At 36.3% G+C, this 18,845-nt stretch overlaps 1 protein-coding gene across 1 annotated transcript in view; it reads right to left on the reverse strand.

The window, feature by feature from the left end:
• Positions 1-18,845, reverse strand: part of LOC103539092 (centrosomal protein of 192 kDa) — a 78,749-nt gene that overhangs the window by 43,376 nt on the left and 16,528 nt on the right. The window contains exons 15-27 of the mRNA XM_030444673.1: positions 18,088-18,210; positions 16,400-16,554; positions 14,913-14,959; positions 13,209-13,341; positions 10,585-10,739; positions 8,229-8,369; positions 7,672-8,005; positions 7,176-7,316; positions 4,785-4,849; positions 4,512-4,703; positions 3,472-3,576; positions 2,244-2,396; positions 38-1,076 (exon numbers count right to left, since the gene is read on the reverse strand). Coding sequence (XP_030300533.1) covers positions 38-1,076; positions 2,244-2,396; positions 3,472-3,576; positions 4,512-4,703; positions 4,785-4,849; positions 7,176-7,316; positions 7,672-8,005; positions 8,229-8,369; positions 10,585-10,739; positions 13,209-13,341; positions 14,913-14,959; positions 16,400-16,554; positions 18,088-18,210 — 2,783 coding nt within the window. The remainder of the gene's footprint in view (positions 1-37; positions 1,077-2,243; positions 2,397-3,471; positions 3,577-4,511; positions 4,704-4,784; positions 4,850-7,175; positions 7,317-7,671; positions 8,006-8,228; positions 8,370-10,584; positions 10,740-13,208; positions 13,342-14,912; positions 14,960-16,399; positions 16,555-18,087; positions 18,211-18,845) is intronic.

Below are 18,845 nucleotides of genomic sequence, written 5' to 3' on the forward strand. Positions count from 1 at the left end.
TTTCAACAACTTCTTACATTTATATAGGTTTACTTACCAGTATTACGCTGGGAAGCTGGGGAGAGCTGCTCGAAAGTTACATGTTTTGCATTGCCATGGCAAACAGTACTGGGATCTTTGTTTCTCCTCTCTATTTTTGCCATTTGCTTCTTTTCATCACTGCTCAACACCTGCATAGGCTTTACTTTTGTAGGAGTTACTATGACATATTTACTAGATTGCTTGGCTGGTTTCAAGTTGATACGTGAGGGAGTATTTCCTGTACTTCTATGCACCACATTGTTACAGGGTTCTGAAACAGTACTTGTTGCTTGATACACTGTTTCTGTGTTTTCCCTGACACATCTACTAGAGAGATCATCATTCTGGTAAGCAAGCGGACTTCTCTGTGCCACTTCACTTCTTGCTGCTGAAGGAATTCCATGCTTCGATACTCCATTCCCAGCAGTTGAGGCTTGGGTATTGAGAACAGCTGATCTTAGATCAGCATTCACTGACTGCAAATGTTTACTATTTACTAAATCTGACAACTTCTCCAAATATTTAACACTATTTACAATTTGGTCTTTGTGGCTGGGTGCACCAGACAGACTAGAAAAATTCTGATTATTATTTTCTTCATTAAAATAATCTGGAAACCCTTTCTCTATTTCTTGCTGCTTGCTATGATTATTTATCAAATCTTCTGCAAGAGTATCTTTAATTTTATCTTTACCCTGTAAAAAGCTATCAGGCATAGCATTCTGGACAGATGATTCATGTTTCACAATACTCTCAGATTCACTTTCATGTCCAATCTCATCCGTTTTTTTGATGTATTTTTCCATATCAAACGCACCATTTTCCACATTGCTGGATGATACCTGATGAACAGAGAGTTCAGATTCTCTACCAGTTCCAGGAAGGATACACGTTCTTTTACTTTTATTAGAAAGTGCTATTATCATAGCAGCTAGCTCGGAGGGATCAGCACTGGAGGAAGCATTAGCAATGGCAGAGGCAATCGTGCTAATGCTCAGGACAGAGTCAGAATGATTAGGAGAGCCTTCTCCAAATCTGCCTTTCTGAATTCCATCCTACAAAAAACCAAAATGAATTAAAGCCCAAATTAAGAATTTTTTTTTTTTTTTTACTGGAGAAAGGAAGCAATAGGCACAATTTTAAATACAGAAAATTCTATTTAAACATATGGAAAAGACTTCATGTCAATATGATCAAATACCATAACAGGCTGGTTGCCCAGAGAGGACCCAAAGGGACAATGGAGAGTCCATCCTTTTAGATAATTAAAACATGACAGACCTTGATCAACCTACTCTATCTGACCTGGCTTTGAGCAAGAAGGGATGAACTGGATTATCTCATGGAGTGCCTTCTGACCTCAACCATTCTGTGATTTGTTTGTGTTTCAGCACATTTTAGCAACCATAACAGACTGAGGGTGACCTAAAATTGTACAGTAGATTAGAATCTGAATACACACGATCAAACCCTCAAATTACTCAATTTGTGTAAACAAAGGAAAAAGTAAAGGACATGGATAAATCAGAAAGAAAAGCAATGATGGCAGGACAGTCACATGAGTGATTCAATCAGTCCCTCTGCAATTAAGTCTGCAGCCTTCATTATTTGATCAGCTAAACAAAGTTAAACTTGCTAGCTGCTGATTCCTTTCAGCCACCATGCAGAAGGGCTGTTTCTGTAACTGAATGAGTCTGGATGTGTTTTGCCTGGCCAGAAAAACAATGACGTGCTAAAGCAGAGAAGGTAGGTGTCTAGGATATCATGTTGAAAACACATGCTTTTCAAACTCACAGCACAGAGATTTTTAAATTTTATCAAATAAAAAAGTTCACTTAAATGCTAAAGACAAGTTGTTTCATTAAAAAAAATAGAAGAGGCAGACATAGCTGAAATTTAGAAACTTGATCACAGAACATCCATAACCTAGGAATCTCTGAAACACTACAGGCTGTCAGGTCTAGCAGCTCCAAAAGCAAAGTAGGAAGTAAACAGAAAATGAGATGGTGACAGTAGCACCTGACCCACTCTGGGATCATAGCATACAAATGAAGCTAACAAACAGTGGCACCAGCTAGGATTCAAATGATCAACATAAAAAGCAGTGAGCTGATACAAAAGCCAGAATTTAGCTATACTCAAAAGACCCTAAAATAGTTGTAGTTACTTGAATTTTGCTCAAGTACATAGCTGCACTTCATAGAAAAATACAAAAGAAATACCTTTGCTTTACTTTTGGTAGCAGCTTCTGTATTAATGCTTTTCTGAATTTCAGATGCAATCTCAGTCATATTCCATGCACCTTCACAGCTGGGAGAATTTCCATGTTCTGTTGCTTGTGCTTTTAAGTCATGCAAAAACAAAGAAAAGGGCAGGAAAATAATTACAGTAAGTAAACCATTTAAACATCTGCATTCTTGGGATATACATGCACCCTTAATGCTCTAGAGAAAAAGAAAAAGCTGTTATAATGGCATAAATCCAAATACTACAAGCATCAATTGTTTCCTTTACAGTACTCAATGTTTACATCCCAGTCACAAAACTAGCTGACATTATGATCACTATGCTCATACTCCTCAAATTTTATTTTCAGGTAGGTTAGCATATTAGCCCAAGCTTAAAAAAACCTTTTCATAAAGTGATGTTTTGCAAGATAGTAAAAAACATTCACCAAACTCCAGTAGAAAACTAGAAAGAGTTAAATTTGAGTAAAACCAATTTTCTTATGCTGGAGATAGGCTTTGACTGAGGTAGGTAGTAGTGAACTGGTGATTTTGAAGGACTATGTTTAGGAGGGACAGGCATGCTTTGAAACCACCAAAATAATGAATATACTTGATTAGGAGATCAAACACTAAGAGGTATTGTTCATATGAGATCTAGTGGCTACTGGTTTCAAAAAATTATTTCCTGCCTGAAAGAGAACATCTGGATATCATAGGAGTGTAACTTTGTCTTTTTTTAAGATAATAGGAGAAAATACATACTACGTTTTATGCATACCTTGCCAGCTCAGCTATAACATAAGTTGTCTTCCTTCTTTCCTTATATCCTCTCTATCTGTATGAACAGACTCATTTTATGGGTTTGGTTTTTTGATATGGTTCGGGACTTTTCAGGCAATGGCTTTTTCAACATGAAAACTCTGAACAAACTTACAATAATAAAAGACATTCTCATAGTTATATAGTATCTGAAAATGCTGAAATATCAAAAGACAATTCAGGCTACTACTGGGTATTAGCATGTTCTCTCTGGTAAGTGTTTAGGTTCTGTGTTTTATGGAGCAGGGATAGTGCTTGCAGCAAAAAAAAAAAAATTGTGAATCAAAATTAGAGGCTCGTAATAACAGATTACTCCTAATAGTCTTTAACAGCTATATAGAATTCAACTACTGCTATAACCACTGTTTAGAGCTAAGCCTTCTCTTCTATAGTTACCTTGAAATTGCAAAGTCTCTTGGCCAATGTCACCTCCTGGTGAATCAGACTGCCTCAGCAAAGCAACAGGCTGTCTTTTCTTCGGAGATGTAATATAGTAACCAAAAGATGGCTATAAAGAAAAAGTACCCCAGAATACAGCATTAGTAAATTTAACAAATAATAAATAGGTCCAGTGTGGGTACAAAGCAGTTCCAGCCACAGGGCATGCTCAGTTGGTGTTCAGCTCTTATAACACTCAGAAATGACATATACCTCCTAGCATTGCAAATGCCTAATCCAAATACACATGCTCCCAATATATACATTAAAAACCCCAACCACTAACAACTTATTAGTTAGACAAAAGAAAGTACATATGCTCTCAATATCTCTGGCCTGAAGATATGTGCTGCTCTTTTGCATGTACCGGGACAGCACAACATCCACCCTACAAATTCACCAGGACATGACTGAATTAACACAAGTACATTTGACTTCTTCCTTCCATTGCACATACTTCCTCACTTATTTCTTTTCCCACCTGCAACACAGATGAGACACTGACCACCAACAGCAGATAAGACACAGGTATCAGATGCAGAAAGTACAAAGAAGTACATTGGTAAGTTAAGGTCCAGGCAACAAATTTTTACTGGAGTTGGGCATTTGCATATATAGCACATCAACTTCCAATAAACACTAAAAGATATAATCACTGTTCAGATGTCCCTGTCTGACCAGCATTTCATTCAACTATGTTTCCTTGGACCTCCAACATGCAGCCTGCATATGGAGTACTTTTCTCTCTCTAATCTTTCACATAATTAATTTCCTGAACAAAAAGGGAAGATAAAGATTTACCAATAACACCAGCCAGCCTTTCACATCAGAAATTCCAAGTGAGAAACTAGCCAATTGAGGCCTGTCACACAGAGAGAATTTCCTTTCCAAGTGAACTCAAAAAAGCAGCTCTCAAAAATAATTTGTTACAATACAAAAATCAAAATCAGTGCTAGCTGCTGCTTTTCTTGTCCTTTCCTTGTGCCTTAATATTAAGATACATACCCGTTTCACATCACTGCCTCCACCAAGACAACCAAGAGCTTCAGATCTCTGACCAAAGAATTCCCCCAAAGACAAACGTAAATAACTGGCATCTTTATCAAGATCAGATTGTCTCTGCAGAATGCAGCTGTTGGCAGATTTCCATGAAGTATCTGCTAACTCAGATGCAGTTAGACTGTCTGCTTTTTCTGCCTGCAGACAAAGAGATTTCAGAAGTTGTAACTTAGAAATAAACTGGAGAACTATTATGTTTACATTGAGATAATAAGTTACCTGCACAAGTCTGTGTGCTTTCTCAAATTCTTCCTGGTCCTGTGCAATCATAGCTGCAGCTTCAGCTTAAAAAACAAACAAAAAATACTTATTAGAATTAGGCATAAATTAAGTGCTGTCGATACTATTATGCATCATTAAACTAAATTTTGAGGGAGAGATACTGCAGCATTTAATTCAACATCTGAGACAGTCTGAGACACACTAGAAGTTATTCCACCCCATTATGGTAAGAAAAGTTCATATACCCTCTGTGTCTTCAGTACTCAAAGTAAAATCAGCACTCTATCTAGCTAACAGAGGTGAATAAACAAATTCCCCTTACAGCCTTAATCCCAAACCAAGTTGCAGCTATTTGTAGGTTATGCTACCCATACTTGCTAGATTTGAGGATATTATGGCTACTTCCAAATTTTTGCTATTATTGGTTTTGAAAATTTCATCAAGGTGGTACCTCTGAATTGGAGCAAAAGAAAACAGGCTGGTTTGTACAAGATCATATTTGTGCAAACTAGCAGGCCAAATGAATACTTTTTAAATTCAAATACTTGTATTATTTTCACAAATACCATTTACAGGACAGCGAACACTTAAGATCACTTTACTAAAGCAATGTGAAAAACTGCTGATCAAGAGATACTGCTCTATCTTAATTTATCATTAGGCATATAAAAACTTATAAAATATGTAGCCTTGTACCACAAAGGATCCACAGCCACAGATGACAGACTTGTAAAGCAAATACAGCTGCTGTTAACAAAATGACTTGGGGAAAGTCACGATATAATCTTGAGGAAACAAAGTCGGAAGATATCTTTATTGGGCAATCCAACTGTGTTTCCTGAAGGCAGCCTCACACTGTCAATGGCACACTGTCAGTAGCAGTTCTCCCTTAATCCTCTGCATCAGCAGAGCTCTGAGAACTCCCTTGAAGCACCAACCTCTGAAGTGAGCAATACTACACAATTCAGTACAAGAATACACTGTGTGCACAGTTTGCTGACAGAAATAAACATCATGAATGACACTTAGAAGCATCAGATGTAATATTTCCTTTCTGTCCCTACAAATAAAATCTCTCAGCTGTCAAGTTATCACTCTTGAGCACTGCAGACAGACAGGCAAACTAGCAGCTAGAAATTGCTAACCACACTGAATCTGTGAATTCACGTCTTGTAACATGGGGACAGGTAAGAGAATCAGCTGGAAAGCAGAATACCTTTAAAAACATACTGGGTGGAAAAAAGCTGAAGAGCTTTAGGAAAAACTACAACAGCCAAATACTTTATTCATTCAGTAGCCTGAGTCAGAGATGCAAGGGAGTGTTTGAAGTACCCTGGCATTTGAAAAAATAATGGAGCAGTTCTGCCTTACTGACATAGTAGATGAAGTTTCTACCAAATTTGTACTACTTATTTGTTCCAGCAGAAAACCACTAGAGTGTCAAAAAGCATTACTTCTGCCAATCAACCCTAGATTCAAGATGAGCAATTACAGATAGAAACACAGCAGCACCTCCAAAGGAAAGATGCCTGGAGTGGACCACAGACATCTTTAAATTACTTTACCATCCATGTGTCAACTTTAGAAACTACAAGAGACCAGAAGAAATACTGTTGCACACATTGATTGGATCTGTCTAGTAAAACAGTCAACCAGACGGTATTTGTGCTCAGAAGTTATTTTTCTCTAGTATAAGCCTATTATCCAAGTCAGCATGATAAACATGCAGACTCCTGCTAGTAGCAGTCTAGAGATAGCTTAAGGAAGCTAAATAATTTTTTTAAATAAACAGAGGTTCAAAAAGCCTTGTTTGTTAGAGGGTAAGTCCAGTGAAGCCCTTCAAAAAATCCAAAATTTTTTAGTACCAGTATAATTTTTCAGCATCAAGGCACCCGTTCCCAGAATGCTTAAAAGATCATGATCTATTGAATTCAGCATATCTTTTCATGTTCCACTTGATTTTACAGTAATTTCTTGTTTATAATTATTTCTAGTCTTAAAACCATAATGCAATACAGAATGACTGCTGTTCCCCCTTCTTGAAAAATAACTGAAGTCCAAAGGAAAAATAGTAGAAATGACAGCTACGGGAATTACTTTTGCTCAAACAATAAGTACCAAAGACACATGTTAAAACACTTTGAGACAAACCAAAAAGACTTTTCATGGAAAGAGTAGGAAACACAGAAAGGAGCTAATAACTATAAGTAATGATAATATCATTACAGTCTACTATCAACACTAACTTTCAAATAATTTGCAGTATCTAAAGCCTGGAGGCTTTGCAAAACCAAATACAGACTTGATGAAGTGAAAACAAAGAAAAAGGAAGAAAGAAGTAACACTATTACAGATAACAGCTAGCTAAAAAGAACAAAGATTACATACATCCAGTTATGAACTCCTCGTTTATTTTATCATCTTCAGACAGATTTAAACCTTGTTCTTCATCAAATGAGGTATAATATGCAAGATCAGTTACCCATTTGCCCTCTTCATTTTGATAGACAATGCTGTGTGGTAAATCACCTGAAAGATAGATTAAAAGCTACACTGTAGACAAAATAAAAAGGAATATGGCAAAGTCTCTTTAATTTATTTTATGGAGTGCTGTCAGAAGTCAGCATTAAGTTAAAAACATAGCTGAAGGTGCTGCAACTGAAAGCCTAAACTACTTTCATAATCAAATAAAGAACAGTTAACTGCCATATGCTACAGTTTTAAAACAAAACCAAGCCAAAATTTATTCATGCTTTTCTTTCCATTGGTTTTTCTCATCAATTTGCACAACTAAAATTGTAAGCTATGCATTTTTCTTTATCTTTTTCCATGCAACAGAGTGTGGTGCCAATTGTATACCTGGGTTACATCTGAAACAACGTACCTTTGTCTGTTATAGCTAAATTTATGTTCTCACAGCCCTCTGGAGTTGGAGACAGATAAGTTTCAGCGAGACCAACTTCATGTTCAGTATCTGGCTGAGGTATGTTTGCACTAGGAACTTCAGGAGTGCTGTAGTGCCCCAAAAAGCCTCTTGCTGTGAGTAGACTCTCTGCATGAGAAGCAGCAACCTGACACTCAGAGGAGTGTGTTTCTTGCTTTGGAAGGACATCTGAAACATCAGCTTTATGGCTGTCCTCATGCTGAAGATACTGTGGGTCTAACTGCAATTCAACAGCAGTGCAGGAATTGAGCACATCCCCAGTAGTCATGGAATCCTTAGAAAACAATTTTAAAAGTGTCAGAAGTGCAGTTGTTAACTAGGCATAAAATAGTTCAAGTTCACTATTTTTGAAAAACGTATCTGAAAACAAAACAGTGCCAATAATTTTTTGAGAAGAAATTCTGGGCTGTTAGTTCATCCTCTAACAAGTTTTCAAGTGCACTGCCATGTTCTGCTACTCTGTATGATACACAGAAATTTAAATGACAATTTCATACCAGTTGCTGTACTGCTCTGGGTGGTGTTTCTCTTTGCAAAAGATACCCAGTTGTCCCTTGATTTTGTGAATCTTCATCGCTAGCATTTCCAGAGTCATCTCCTGTCACAGCCTGACAAGTATCAGGAACCTGAAATCTCTCCTTTAAAAAAAGATTTAAGTTACACAAGAACAGATATACCAAAAGGGAAAAAAAAATCACCAAGCCACTACACCTGTTTTCACATGTTAAAAAATTCTCCAGTAAAGAGATCATCATACTTTGTCCACTCATGTGCCACTGACACGAGTCTCTCTAGTTGCTGGCACCTCTACCAAGGACAATAGTTTCTGGCTATACCAATCCATGCACCCACTTTCAAGGGCACAAAGAGCAAGAAAACAGAGGATCTCTTCTTATTCCTGCTACATATCCTTTAATGCCCTTTAAGAAGGGCACCATGCTACTCCTCTTTCACTTCCAATTGGCCCACTGCTGGATCAGGCCCTTCAAATCCAACTCAGAACCTTTTGAATCTACCCCCTTGCCCATTTACAGCAGCTGCAAAGCAGGAACATCTTACACAATTAGGAAAGACCTGAAGTCAGAGAGAAGATCCGTGTTATACTTGCTCTTCAAACAACCCATTATTCCTTACTTCACACCGAGCTGTGGATCAGCAGCTGGCAACCTACGCAGACTACTTTTCAAGAGTTAACGTATCACTTCCCATAGCTGGGAAATTCTGATGTCATTTGGGAAATTTCTGACATTTCAGGAGCTACAACTGTTTAAATCAATCCCATCTTCCCATTCTGGCCAAGCATGCAACTGTCAGGATCACATCCATTGTTGCAAAAGCCGAAAAAAATGGAAAGGCACTTAATCCCTGGCATTCTATTTGTAACAGAACTAACTGCTGCTCCAAGATAATCCACAAGCCAGCCAGTTGCTGCTTTATGTTTACCTTTCGAACAATGACTCCTTAAGAAACTTATTTACACTCCTGGAAAAACAAGTCTCTGTGATACTATACTTTTAACAAAACATTTAAGACTTCTACCCAAGATAATAAACCAGTGATCAAAAAGCTTTTTTAAACCAGTTGTATGATAGAAAAATAAGTGCCAGCATGTTACAGAAGCCAAAAATAAAATCTTTTGCTAGTAATGAATTTTTTTTTCATGCTCAGTGTCTTAATAGCAAATTCCATTCTGTTCTTTGAATTTTCTTGCACTCAAAACTGTGACTCTAGTTAAGCATAGCAACAAGTTAATAGGAAGCATTTTATGGGTATCATCTTTCTCATGGATGAGTTAGCTTTCATCAAAATTTCTTTGCATTCAGAAGCTGCATTCTTAAATCATGCCATCACAAGAGAGTGGAGGCTTCTGCTTAGTTACCCTTGGTGGACCTGAGAGGATCCCAAATACTTATGTACAAACACTATCTCTGACACTAAAAACCACTGCCAGGAAGCTAAGGGGTGAAGCAAGAAGCATTTATATCTACATATACCTATATGTATACAGTAAGTTCAGACCAGCATAAACAATCAAAAACTCTAAAAGCAATTTTAGTAATTTTTAGTAATTTTTAAGTAATTTAGTAAGCAAAAGTAATTTTTACTTTTGTAAGGATTAATAAATGCAGGAAATGCATTATACTGTACATAATTATACTGATGCTGTATTAGTTATTACAGGATTTCTGAGGACACATTACCATCATCACAGAGAAGGAACAGAAATTGAGTCTTAGGAGTTTGGGGTTTGGTTGTTTTTCTCCCCCGTTGGGCAAGATCAAGTAACAGAACTGACTGCATATGAATCTCTACCAGCACTGGTTAGCAGGAGAAAGGGGAAGGCTATGCACAGGCCAAAGGGGAATGTTAGAAGCTGGGAGGGAAACCTGAATGGAGACTTAAATAAAGGAGAGACAATAGAAACTTCAGGTTTTCTGCAAGCCTTCCTGACTAATGCCTCTTAGGACAGCATACTACTTAGCTAATTCTGCCTCAACTCACTAACTGCAAGACCTTCTGTAACAAGCAGATGATTCAGTTGCTAGCTCTGCACTACAAGGAAGAGGAAAATAAATACAAAAATAGCTACCTAGCTGTTTTATTTTTTCCCCAAGGAAACTTGCAGAGGGAACAGAAAAAGTCAGAAGCTCAAACAGTTGTTTCTAGTTTAGAGCCATACTTGCTGTCTTTAATATAAAGAATCCTTTGCTGACCAGACTACCTGTTGGACAGTATTTGGGTTTGCCAGGAAAGAAAGAAAACTTTGTTCAACCTGACAGACAACCTTCAATGATGCTGCCATGTTAAAGAATCATTGGGCATGCTAAGCTGTGAACTTTACTTCAAACTTACTTGAAATAAGAAGTTTTCAGAAAGCTTCAGTGCTGCACAGCATCCTGAGAGTTTCTGTATGTTGGTGTCTCCCCCTGTAATTTCTGGCTGTATCAGCTGCTCAAAATAAGCTTCTAGTTGGTCATCAAGGAACTCTTCATCATCTATATCATCATCTATTGAAAAAAAGAAGAAAATATGCTAATCACCTTCCACGGACATTTTATACCACCTGACATACTATTAAAGTAACTCCAAAATTTTTATTAAATCAAGTCTCACAACACACACACAATCAGAGCAGAATTATATTGGGTTTCCCTCAAAACAACTGGGTCACAGAAATTGTCTTACTCTATGACTAGTGATATAGAGCAAAACAAAATTACTACAAGCTATCACATTAACTCCCAGTTAACTCACATTAACTACTGAGTGACTCATCTTCCTTCATGTGATCTATACACCACCACATTCCGACTAGCAAATCATATACTCACCAATGAAAAGCAAAATATATGCAACACATTTCATGACAGAATCATAGATAGCAATTCAAGCATTTCAACAGCAAAAAACATTAAGTGTTATTACTAAGGACAGTACTACTCCTGTTTACTAAGTGAGAAGTTCTCCAAGATTGAGGTTTTCTTGTTTTGGGGCTGTTTCTTTAATTTGTGGGGGCTGATGAAGAGCAGTTTCCAGGCTTTTTGTTTGTTTGGGTTCCAAAAGACCAAAACATAGAATCATCAAATCACAGAATGTTTTAGATTGGAAGAGACCTGCAAGATCATCCTGTCCAACCTTTGACCAACACCATAAGCTAACTACTAAACTAAATATTAGTCAGCTTTTTAGAGCATGGTTTAATGCACACTTTAAACCATTGTAAAACATACTCCAAGAAGTCTGACATCTCTCCTCTCTGATCAATCCTCTTTGTGTTTTTCATTGTTAAAAAAACAGTACTCAAGCAGACCTTTCATTTATCAACTCAAAACTATACTTTTTTTTTCCACGTAATTAAAGACATTTTCATTTTCAGATAGATGGTGATGGTTTAAGATTTCTCCAGAAATTTTGCCTTTTTAGATTATTTCCATGCCAATTCTAAAGAATCTTCTCAGTATTTCCTTCTACCAAAGAAGCCTACACCTATTACTTTTACACCACTAGTTTTGCCAGTGTCCTGTACAAAGAGCCTGCTATACAGAAGCACACTCAACAAAATGCAATTCAGGTGAACTGGAAGTTGTGGATGCTCAGCAACTTTGGTATTACAGTAAAGCAATCAAGATGAGCAAGTGAGACATTTGAGAGTCAATAACTGACAAATCCACACCATGGCTCTGTCTTCAGATATAACATGAAGCAGATTGTTTTTTTAAATTTTTGAAAGAGGACTAATATCTATCCTCAGAACAAACATCCATAGAATGCTTTAAAAGCTATATAATGATTATTTAATTATCTGAATGGTAGACAAATGCCTACAATTCCAACTCAAATTAACACCACCACAATAAATGTTCTCAGTTACCCATGTCTTAACTTCTTTGTGAAATTGAAATAATAATCCACTACCTCCCAAATAATGACAAAGTAGATATTTTACCTCAGACACAGACTTTTTTCTTATTTTTAGAAATCTGACAAATTTACACTGGATACAGAATTACATGATAAAAATTAGTACCCTGCACAATGACCAGGAAAAATGAGAAGATTAATTAGCTTCATCAGTACTGGAACCCTAAACATTTCCACCTAAGGACAATCAGCTCCTTAGGAGGGCAGTGATTAATTCCATCCCCTTGGACAGAAAATAGTATTTTTACTATGCAAACTATTAATTTCATTTTAACACATTTAATGTATAAGTGAAGTTATGCAACAAAAACAAGAAGTCTTCAATAGACAGTCACTACACACATAGATATAATACAGAGAAATCCAGTTTCCCTTGAATACGAAGCTGCTCCATCTCAAGACCACAGTAAAACCTATTTGTCACTCTGCCCTCCTCATCCTTGGTCCATCTGAGGACCTCATCATCCTTCACATTATGTGCTAAGACAACTGCATTAAAAAAGAGCATGTTTGTCCTTCAGCAGCAGTTACTGGAAGGGCATATAAATTTCAAAACTCCTCTTTAGTTATACAGAACTCATGCTCTCACTTTTATCCCTGCAGGTAAGCCAACTTCTCACTTGGATGTCACCCTGCATGTAAGGCTCCTAAAAAGAGCTGAACTGAAACTCAAGTAATAGTTAATTCTAACTGAATAAACTTTTATGATGAAGAACATGTACTTCTCTTTTCATCTTACCTGGAACCATAGCCATAGCTGAAACTTTATTAATCCAAGGCCCACATTTCTACCCGTCTTTTTTATTCTCAAGGACTGGACTGTTAAGATTTTTTAAATTAAACTTCTAATTATCATCTTTTCTGACATACTCCACAGCCACCTACTCCTACTGCAATTTAAAAACAGTCAATTTCCCAGTGAACACTTAGTTTTCCTAAAACCAGTTTTTGATCAAGCATAATCCGGTATTAAATACTTCAGTAAAACAATACCTTTTTTCCAAATATTGTACACAATAACATTGATTCAGAATTCTAAACTCAAGCACACTTACCAGTAGAATTTTCTTCTGAGCTTGCAAAAGATGACAGTTTCTCATTTTCTAAAAAACTTGAAAGGCTACTGCTAAGATGATCACTTGAGATTTCACCTTCCATCAGCTTTTCAGAAGGTTCAGATGGAACAGCCTGTGAAAAACAGCAACACAAGTGTTTTGAGGAGCTACTGTATAAATGTTTTGAGGACTATGTATAAATTCAGTTAATCATAAACAATAATGAGATTAATAATATTCCAAACACCACTACCCCTTCCTTCTTTCTCCTACTTATCCCAGCAAACATTCTAGTTCCAACAGACTTTGCCTCCTAGATTCCAGAATGGATGCGTGCAAGATAGATATACAGGGATCATAAAGGAGGAAAGAAAACACCACATAACAAAATACTGAACCATTGCACCAAAGAGTTTACACTTGAAAAAACTGCCCCCATTCATTAAGCTGCAATCTCAATAGTTCAGTCTCAATAGTTCAAAGACAATTCCCAGTCGTTTAAAGATAATTCCCAATAGTCTCTTACTCTACTAAAACAGTGCTTCTTCAGAACTCAACACACTTCTATTAGCACTCTGTTTATTATTTCTTTAAGTGACCATAAAGAATTACCTAAAGCAATATTTCAGTTGAATTTAGCTAACTGCAAATCAGTTCATTTGATTTGCAAACTTCATCTATGTACATGAATGATTTTGATTTTTCAAAACAGCATGATAGAATGTCTGTCTGGAATTCAGTCTCAAATTCTCATGATAAACAGAAAAAAAGACCAAGAAAGTTTTGAAAGGGACTTGAGTTGATTTTCAGATGACTGCTTCTGAGCAGTCATCTGCATTCAACTGCAACTCACTGACAACCGTGGCTCCTAGAAAAATCAAATGAAAGAAAACTAAATAAATTTAATAAATACCAAGTGACATATTAAGGTCCATGTACGGGACTACATGTGGCTGCAACCTGAAGCGTATTTTCTGTAAGGGCCACAGAATATCCCATTCCTGTCTGCCTTGTATCTCTGTGCCCATAACTGTCAGCTTCTCTAACACAACAGACAAAAACAGCTGAAGAATAGCTGCAGGTATTAACAGACAGAGCCATGTGCTAGCTCTGGGATGGAGACAGCAAAAAAAAAACCAAAAAACCCAAAAAAAACCCCCAAACAAACCCACAAACTAAAAAAATACAAATGCAGGAGGAAGACATTTGTGTTCTTAGATCTGGTGCAGCTTTAAATGTTGAAGATACTAAAAAAAGTCATCTGAACTAATACTCCTCAAGGTGATTAACAAGTACATGGGCAAGCTCAACCAGGTGGATGTTTTCTACTTCAATTTCCAAAAGGATTCCAAAGAGGTCCTTAAAAAGGGTTTTTAACAAGCTAAGCCACAATGGAATAAAATGTAAGGTCCTTACAGGGATAATGAACAAGATAGCAGAGCCTAGGAGTAAACAACTTTCACAATTGAGACAGATAAGGTAGAGTCATGTTCCTATGGTATTAATTATTTTAAGAGTTGAAAAAGAAGGCAAAATGAGGCATGACACATTCAGCATGCTAGCATTGTTACAAATGTAAGGGATACAAGACATAAGGCAATAAATACAGCTCAATTCCCTCCCTTCTCCTCTCACAAAACTCGGTGTATTACAAGATAATTAGTAAAAAATTTCTAATCTCACTATATTCAGAAAAGCTTTCACCTTGTTATTCTTATTGTCTTGAAGAAAATGTACTCCAGTTGGCAAATCTGAAACAAAAGAATGTAGTGTAAGAAGTATTTTTCAATGTTACATTAAGGGTTAACTATTCTGTAGGACAGCAGATCAAGCCTCTTCATAAACCCTAAAAATAATCCTGGAACACACCCATTATCACAATACCCGAAGTTTAAAATACACAAAGTTTACACATTCTTGTAACAATGATCTAAAGTAGCTCTGACACATTAAAAAGGCAGAGCTTCGCTTCATCAGGGCTAGAACTGTAAAGATTATGCAAGACAGTATCTGCCTTACAGATTTTTATAAGGATGGAGGACACAAAAGAGGATGGAGTCCCAGACTGCACCAACAGAAGTAGCAACAAGTGTTCTGTTCCACTGCTGTATTTCACCTATTGGTACAGTTAATTTTTTGGACCACCTGTAAGCAGCTTTCACTTGTCACTGTGTTAAACCTACCCATAATCCAACCGGAAGTCCCATAGATTTTAGTCCCACACATGGATTTTAGCAAAAAAGGTTCCTAAATGTTAAATAATAGATTGGAATAAAAGGCAATTTCTAGACTATAACTCTAAACCCTCAATAAATTAAAGTTAAAATCAGTTAACTACACATTATCAGGAACTATGAAGTCCAAACACCTGGCAGCTCCTTTTTTCCCAATGCATCATGATTTCTGTCGCCATAGTTACTGCCACTTCTCAAGACTACAATAATGTTCTCTAATAAATTATGAATATTACAGTTAGTAGTATTATAATAATAACTAATACTTAAAACCTACACAAATATTAAGATTAAGCTTAGAACACAGTAATGAGAGCTTTTACTAAGTATATTTACTGAATTTTAAGGACCAAGCAGAATTTAATCATAGGACTGGCAATAGTAAAACTCATGCAAGTTTAATATCAGCAGTCACAGTTTTAGAGTAAGGTGTAAAATATTACTTTGCTTTAACTACTCCATTCATATGTCAAAAAAAGCATACTTTTCACAACACATCCCAAACTCCTTTTCTATGCCCCATCTAACTAGAAAAGCAGGTTTCCAGCTTCTACAACTGCAGTTAAAGAAAGTCTATCACAGCCTGGAATAAATCAAGAAGAGAGACCTTAGTAAAAATATAATCTCACACACAAACACCTACTGAAAGAGAAGGGGCAGAAAAACTCCCAAGCGTATTTCCTGACATTAATTCATATTCCTATTATCATTCTGATTATGGTTATTATTATAATCCTAATAAACATTGTCAGAAGTTTCCTGTCCAGCTTTGTGCTTTGTACACCATGCCAATCACAAGCTTTGTCTGTTTTCAGTTCATTAAAATCAAAGAGATTATTTTTCAACATTCATTTACACTATACCATAAAACAATGAAAGGATCAAGAGAAGACATCTAAAGCATAGAAAGCTAATTGCTCTGAGAATAAGCATACAAATTTTATCAAAGTTTAATACCTTCTAATCGTTCACATGGCAATACCTCAAGTAAGGTATCTTCACCATTATTTGAATGCCCGGTGACATTCTGATCTTGCTTTTCATGTATCAAGTGGGATTCTTGTAAAGTAATTGAAGATGACTCTGGTTCTTTAGCTTGTGCAGAAGCTTCCCTAGAAAGATAATTATTTCAATTAAAAAAAAATCACTCAGTGAGATGTATGGATCAAGATTAGTATACATCTCTTTATAAAGATCTGATAAATTTTCCAACTTAAAGCATTCATCTCTAGGCAAAGTCAGCTGTTCCCATTAACACAGATTCTACAGACTTAATACCTGTCATTATACCATAAAGGAATCAATATCAAAGGCTTCAGTTTCACAAACTGAAATGTGAAACAAACAGTGAAGTTTAATGTAACATATGCCACTCTATTTTTTTCTGTTTCATCCCTTCTCTTTAGTTTCTGCAAAAAGAGAGAATAGTACAAGGGGGAAAGGGTCTATGCCAGGTGAGTTCCATGCCCCACTTGAGACCAAGTCAAATTCTATATAAGATTTTTCTAGAGCCTGCAATATCAGCAGACTAAGTCTTAAAGAACATGACCTACTGAAATTCCATACAGTTCTGTTAAAAAATAGCTTTTGTAATTCTACAGGAAAATTATTTTCCAGTACTGGCTTCATAGGACTTCCACACAGGCAGATAAGCCAATCAAGTAAGATTTTAAAACTCCCACACAGAGTGAACCAAACAATATTTTTAAAAAATATTTTAAGATACATGAATAAGACTAACATTCAAAGGTCATAAGTGCAATTAAGTCCATGTTTTGTTTTGTTTTAGTACAATCAAGAAGCTTATTCCCTCTTACATCTTATATTCTTTGTTTTTAGAGAGACATAAATTCCCTAAAGGGCAATTTCGACCTGTAAGAAAGAGGCACATTGCAGTTGCTATCACAACAATAGGAACAAACCTAACCTTCATTAGAATAACCTATGCAACAGCTTCCAACACTTCTGCCACTTAGTAATGAGCTCTAAATTTTGTAATTAACACTAGTTACTTCTTCAAAAGAAATAGCCTCACTGAAGCTACAATGAAGCTAAATGTAAAGAAATTGATGTTCCTTTTTGTATGCAAACTGCATGGTACTTACTTGGAACAGATTTAAATCAGTGCAAACTATTATTCACACATGACATGAATTAGAAACATAAGCTTAATTCTATATTATGTATTAAACAAGGTAAATAGGAGCGAGATTCAAATAAGTCAACTAATTACATCTAGGAAATTTTAATTGACTTAATTTTTAAACATCATACCTTAAAAAAAAAAATCACTTCCAAGGATTCATTTCCGTGATGTATGAACTCAAATTAGTCGCTTAGACAACAGAACTCTGATCATGTAGCACTGCACAGGATGCTTCCACAAAGCCTGCCACTATCCCTCTACACCAAACTGGAAGAGCTGGTTCCATTGCAAAAGCTGCCTGGGCTACCAAACACCACAGGCTAAGAAGCCAACACACAGCTGTGCTCTGCAGTTATTGCTACAAGGCAAGTAGTAGAAGCTGCTGCTGAGGTAGGCAATTAAATTTTGAAGTATTCCATAATTAGCTTACAATAGATATAAATCTACATACAGGCAAACACATTCAAGGACAAAATTAAACTGAAATTATCTCACTTACGTGTCATCATGAAAGCTGAGGGCAAATCTTCCTGTTGGCTCAGAATTTAACTTCCTACCATGAGAAGATCCTGACAGGGGTGAATGTTTCCCTTCTAAATAGGATTCACACACATCAGAAAGCCTGGAAGCATGGGGAGGAAAAATACAAAACAGAATCACTCCAACATGCCTCTATCCTGTTTTCTGAAGAATGTCAGGAGAGGGAGGGGTAAACAAAACATACTGATGGCCACTCATCATCTATAGGTTCAATTATTTTAATATTTTAGCATTTTCTAGCCAATTGGTATTTACAGGTACACATGTGTACCCAAAATTATTCTCTCTGGTTTTCTGTAGCTCTTCAGATAAATATCACATTATCACTTTAAGTGGATGGCACTGCTCCATTCCATTGGAATGTACACTTCTGGAAACAGAGGGTATGCAAATATGATCTTCCTTTTTGTAAAGTCACAGGACAACTGCTAAGCGAGCAAAAGCTTTTTAAAATTAGAAAGTTTTTGAGTTAGGAATGTAATGAAGATTTTTTTCACTGCTAATACAATAAATCCTATGTTTGATGACGATTATGCTATGATTAGTAAACACCTTTATCATCTACCAAGTAATCTGCCAAAAGAAATTTTTCCTCTCCAAAGCTAAATGACATGCAAATTCATTAAGCATTCCATAGTTTTTTTGACTCTATAATCTTGTACATCTTTTCCAATCAAGGTAATTCTGTAAAATGTTTCAAGCCAGGCACATTTTTTT

The sequence above is a fragment of the Calypte anna genome, chromosome 2, assembly GCF_003957555.1.
Source record: "Calypte anna isolate BGI_N300 chromosome 2, bCalAnn1_v1.p, whole genome shotgun sequence".
Taxonomy (NCBI): Eukaryota; Metazoa; Chordata; class Aves; order Apodiformes; family Trochilidae; genus Calypte; species Calypte anna.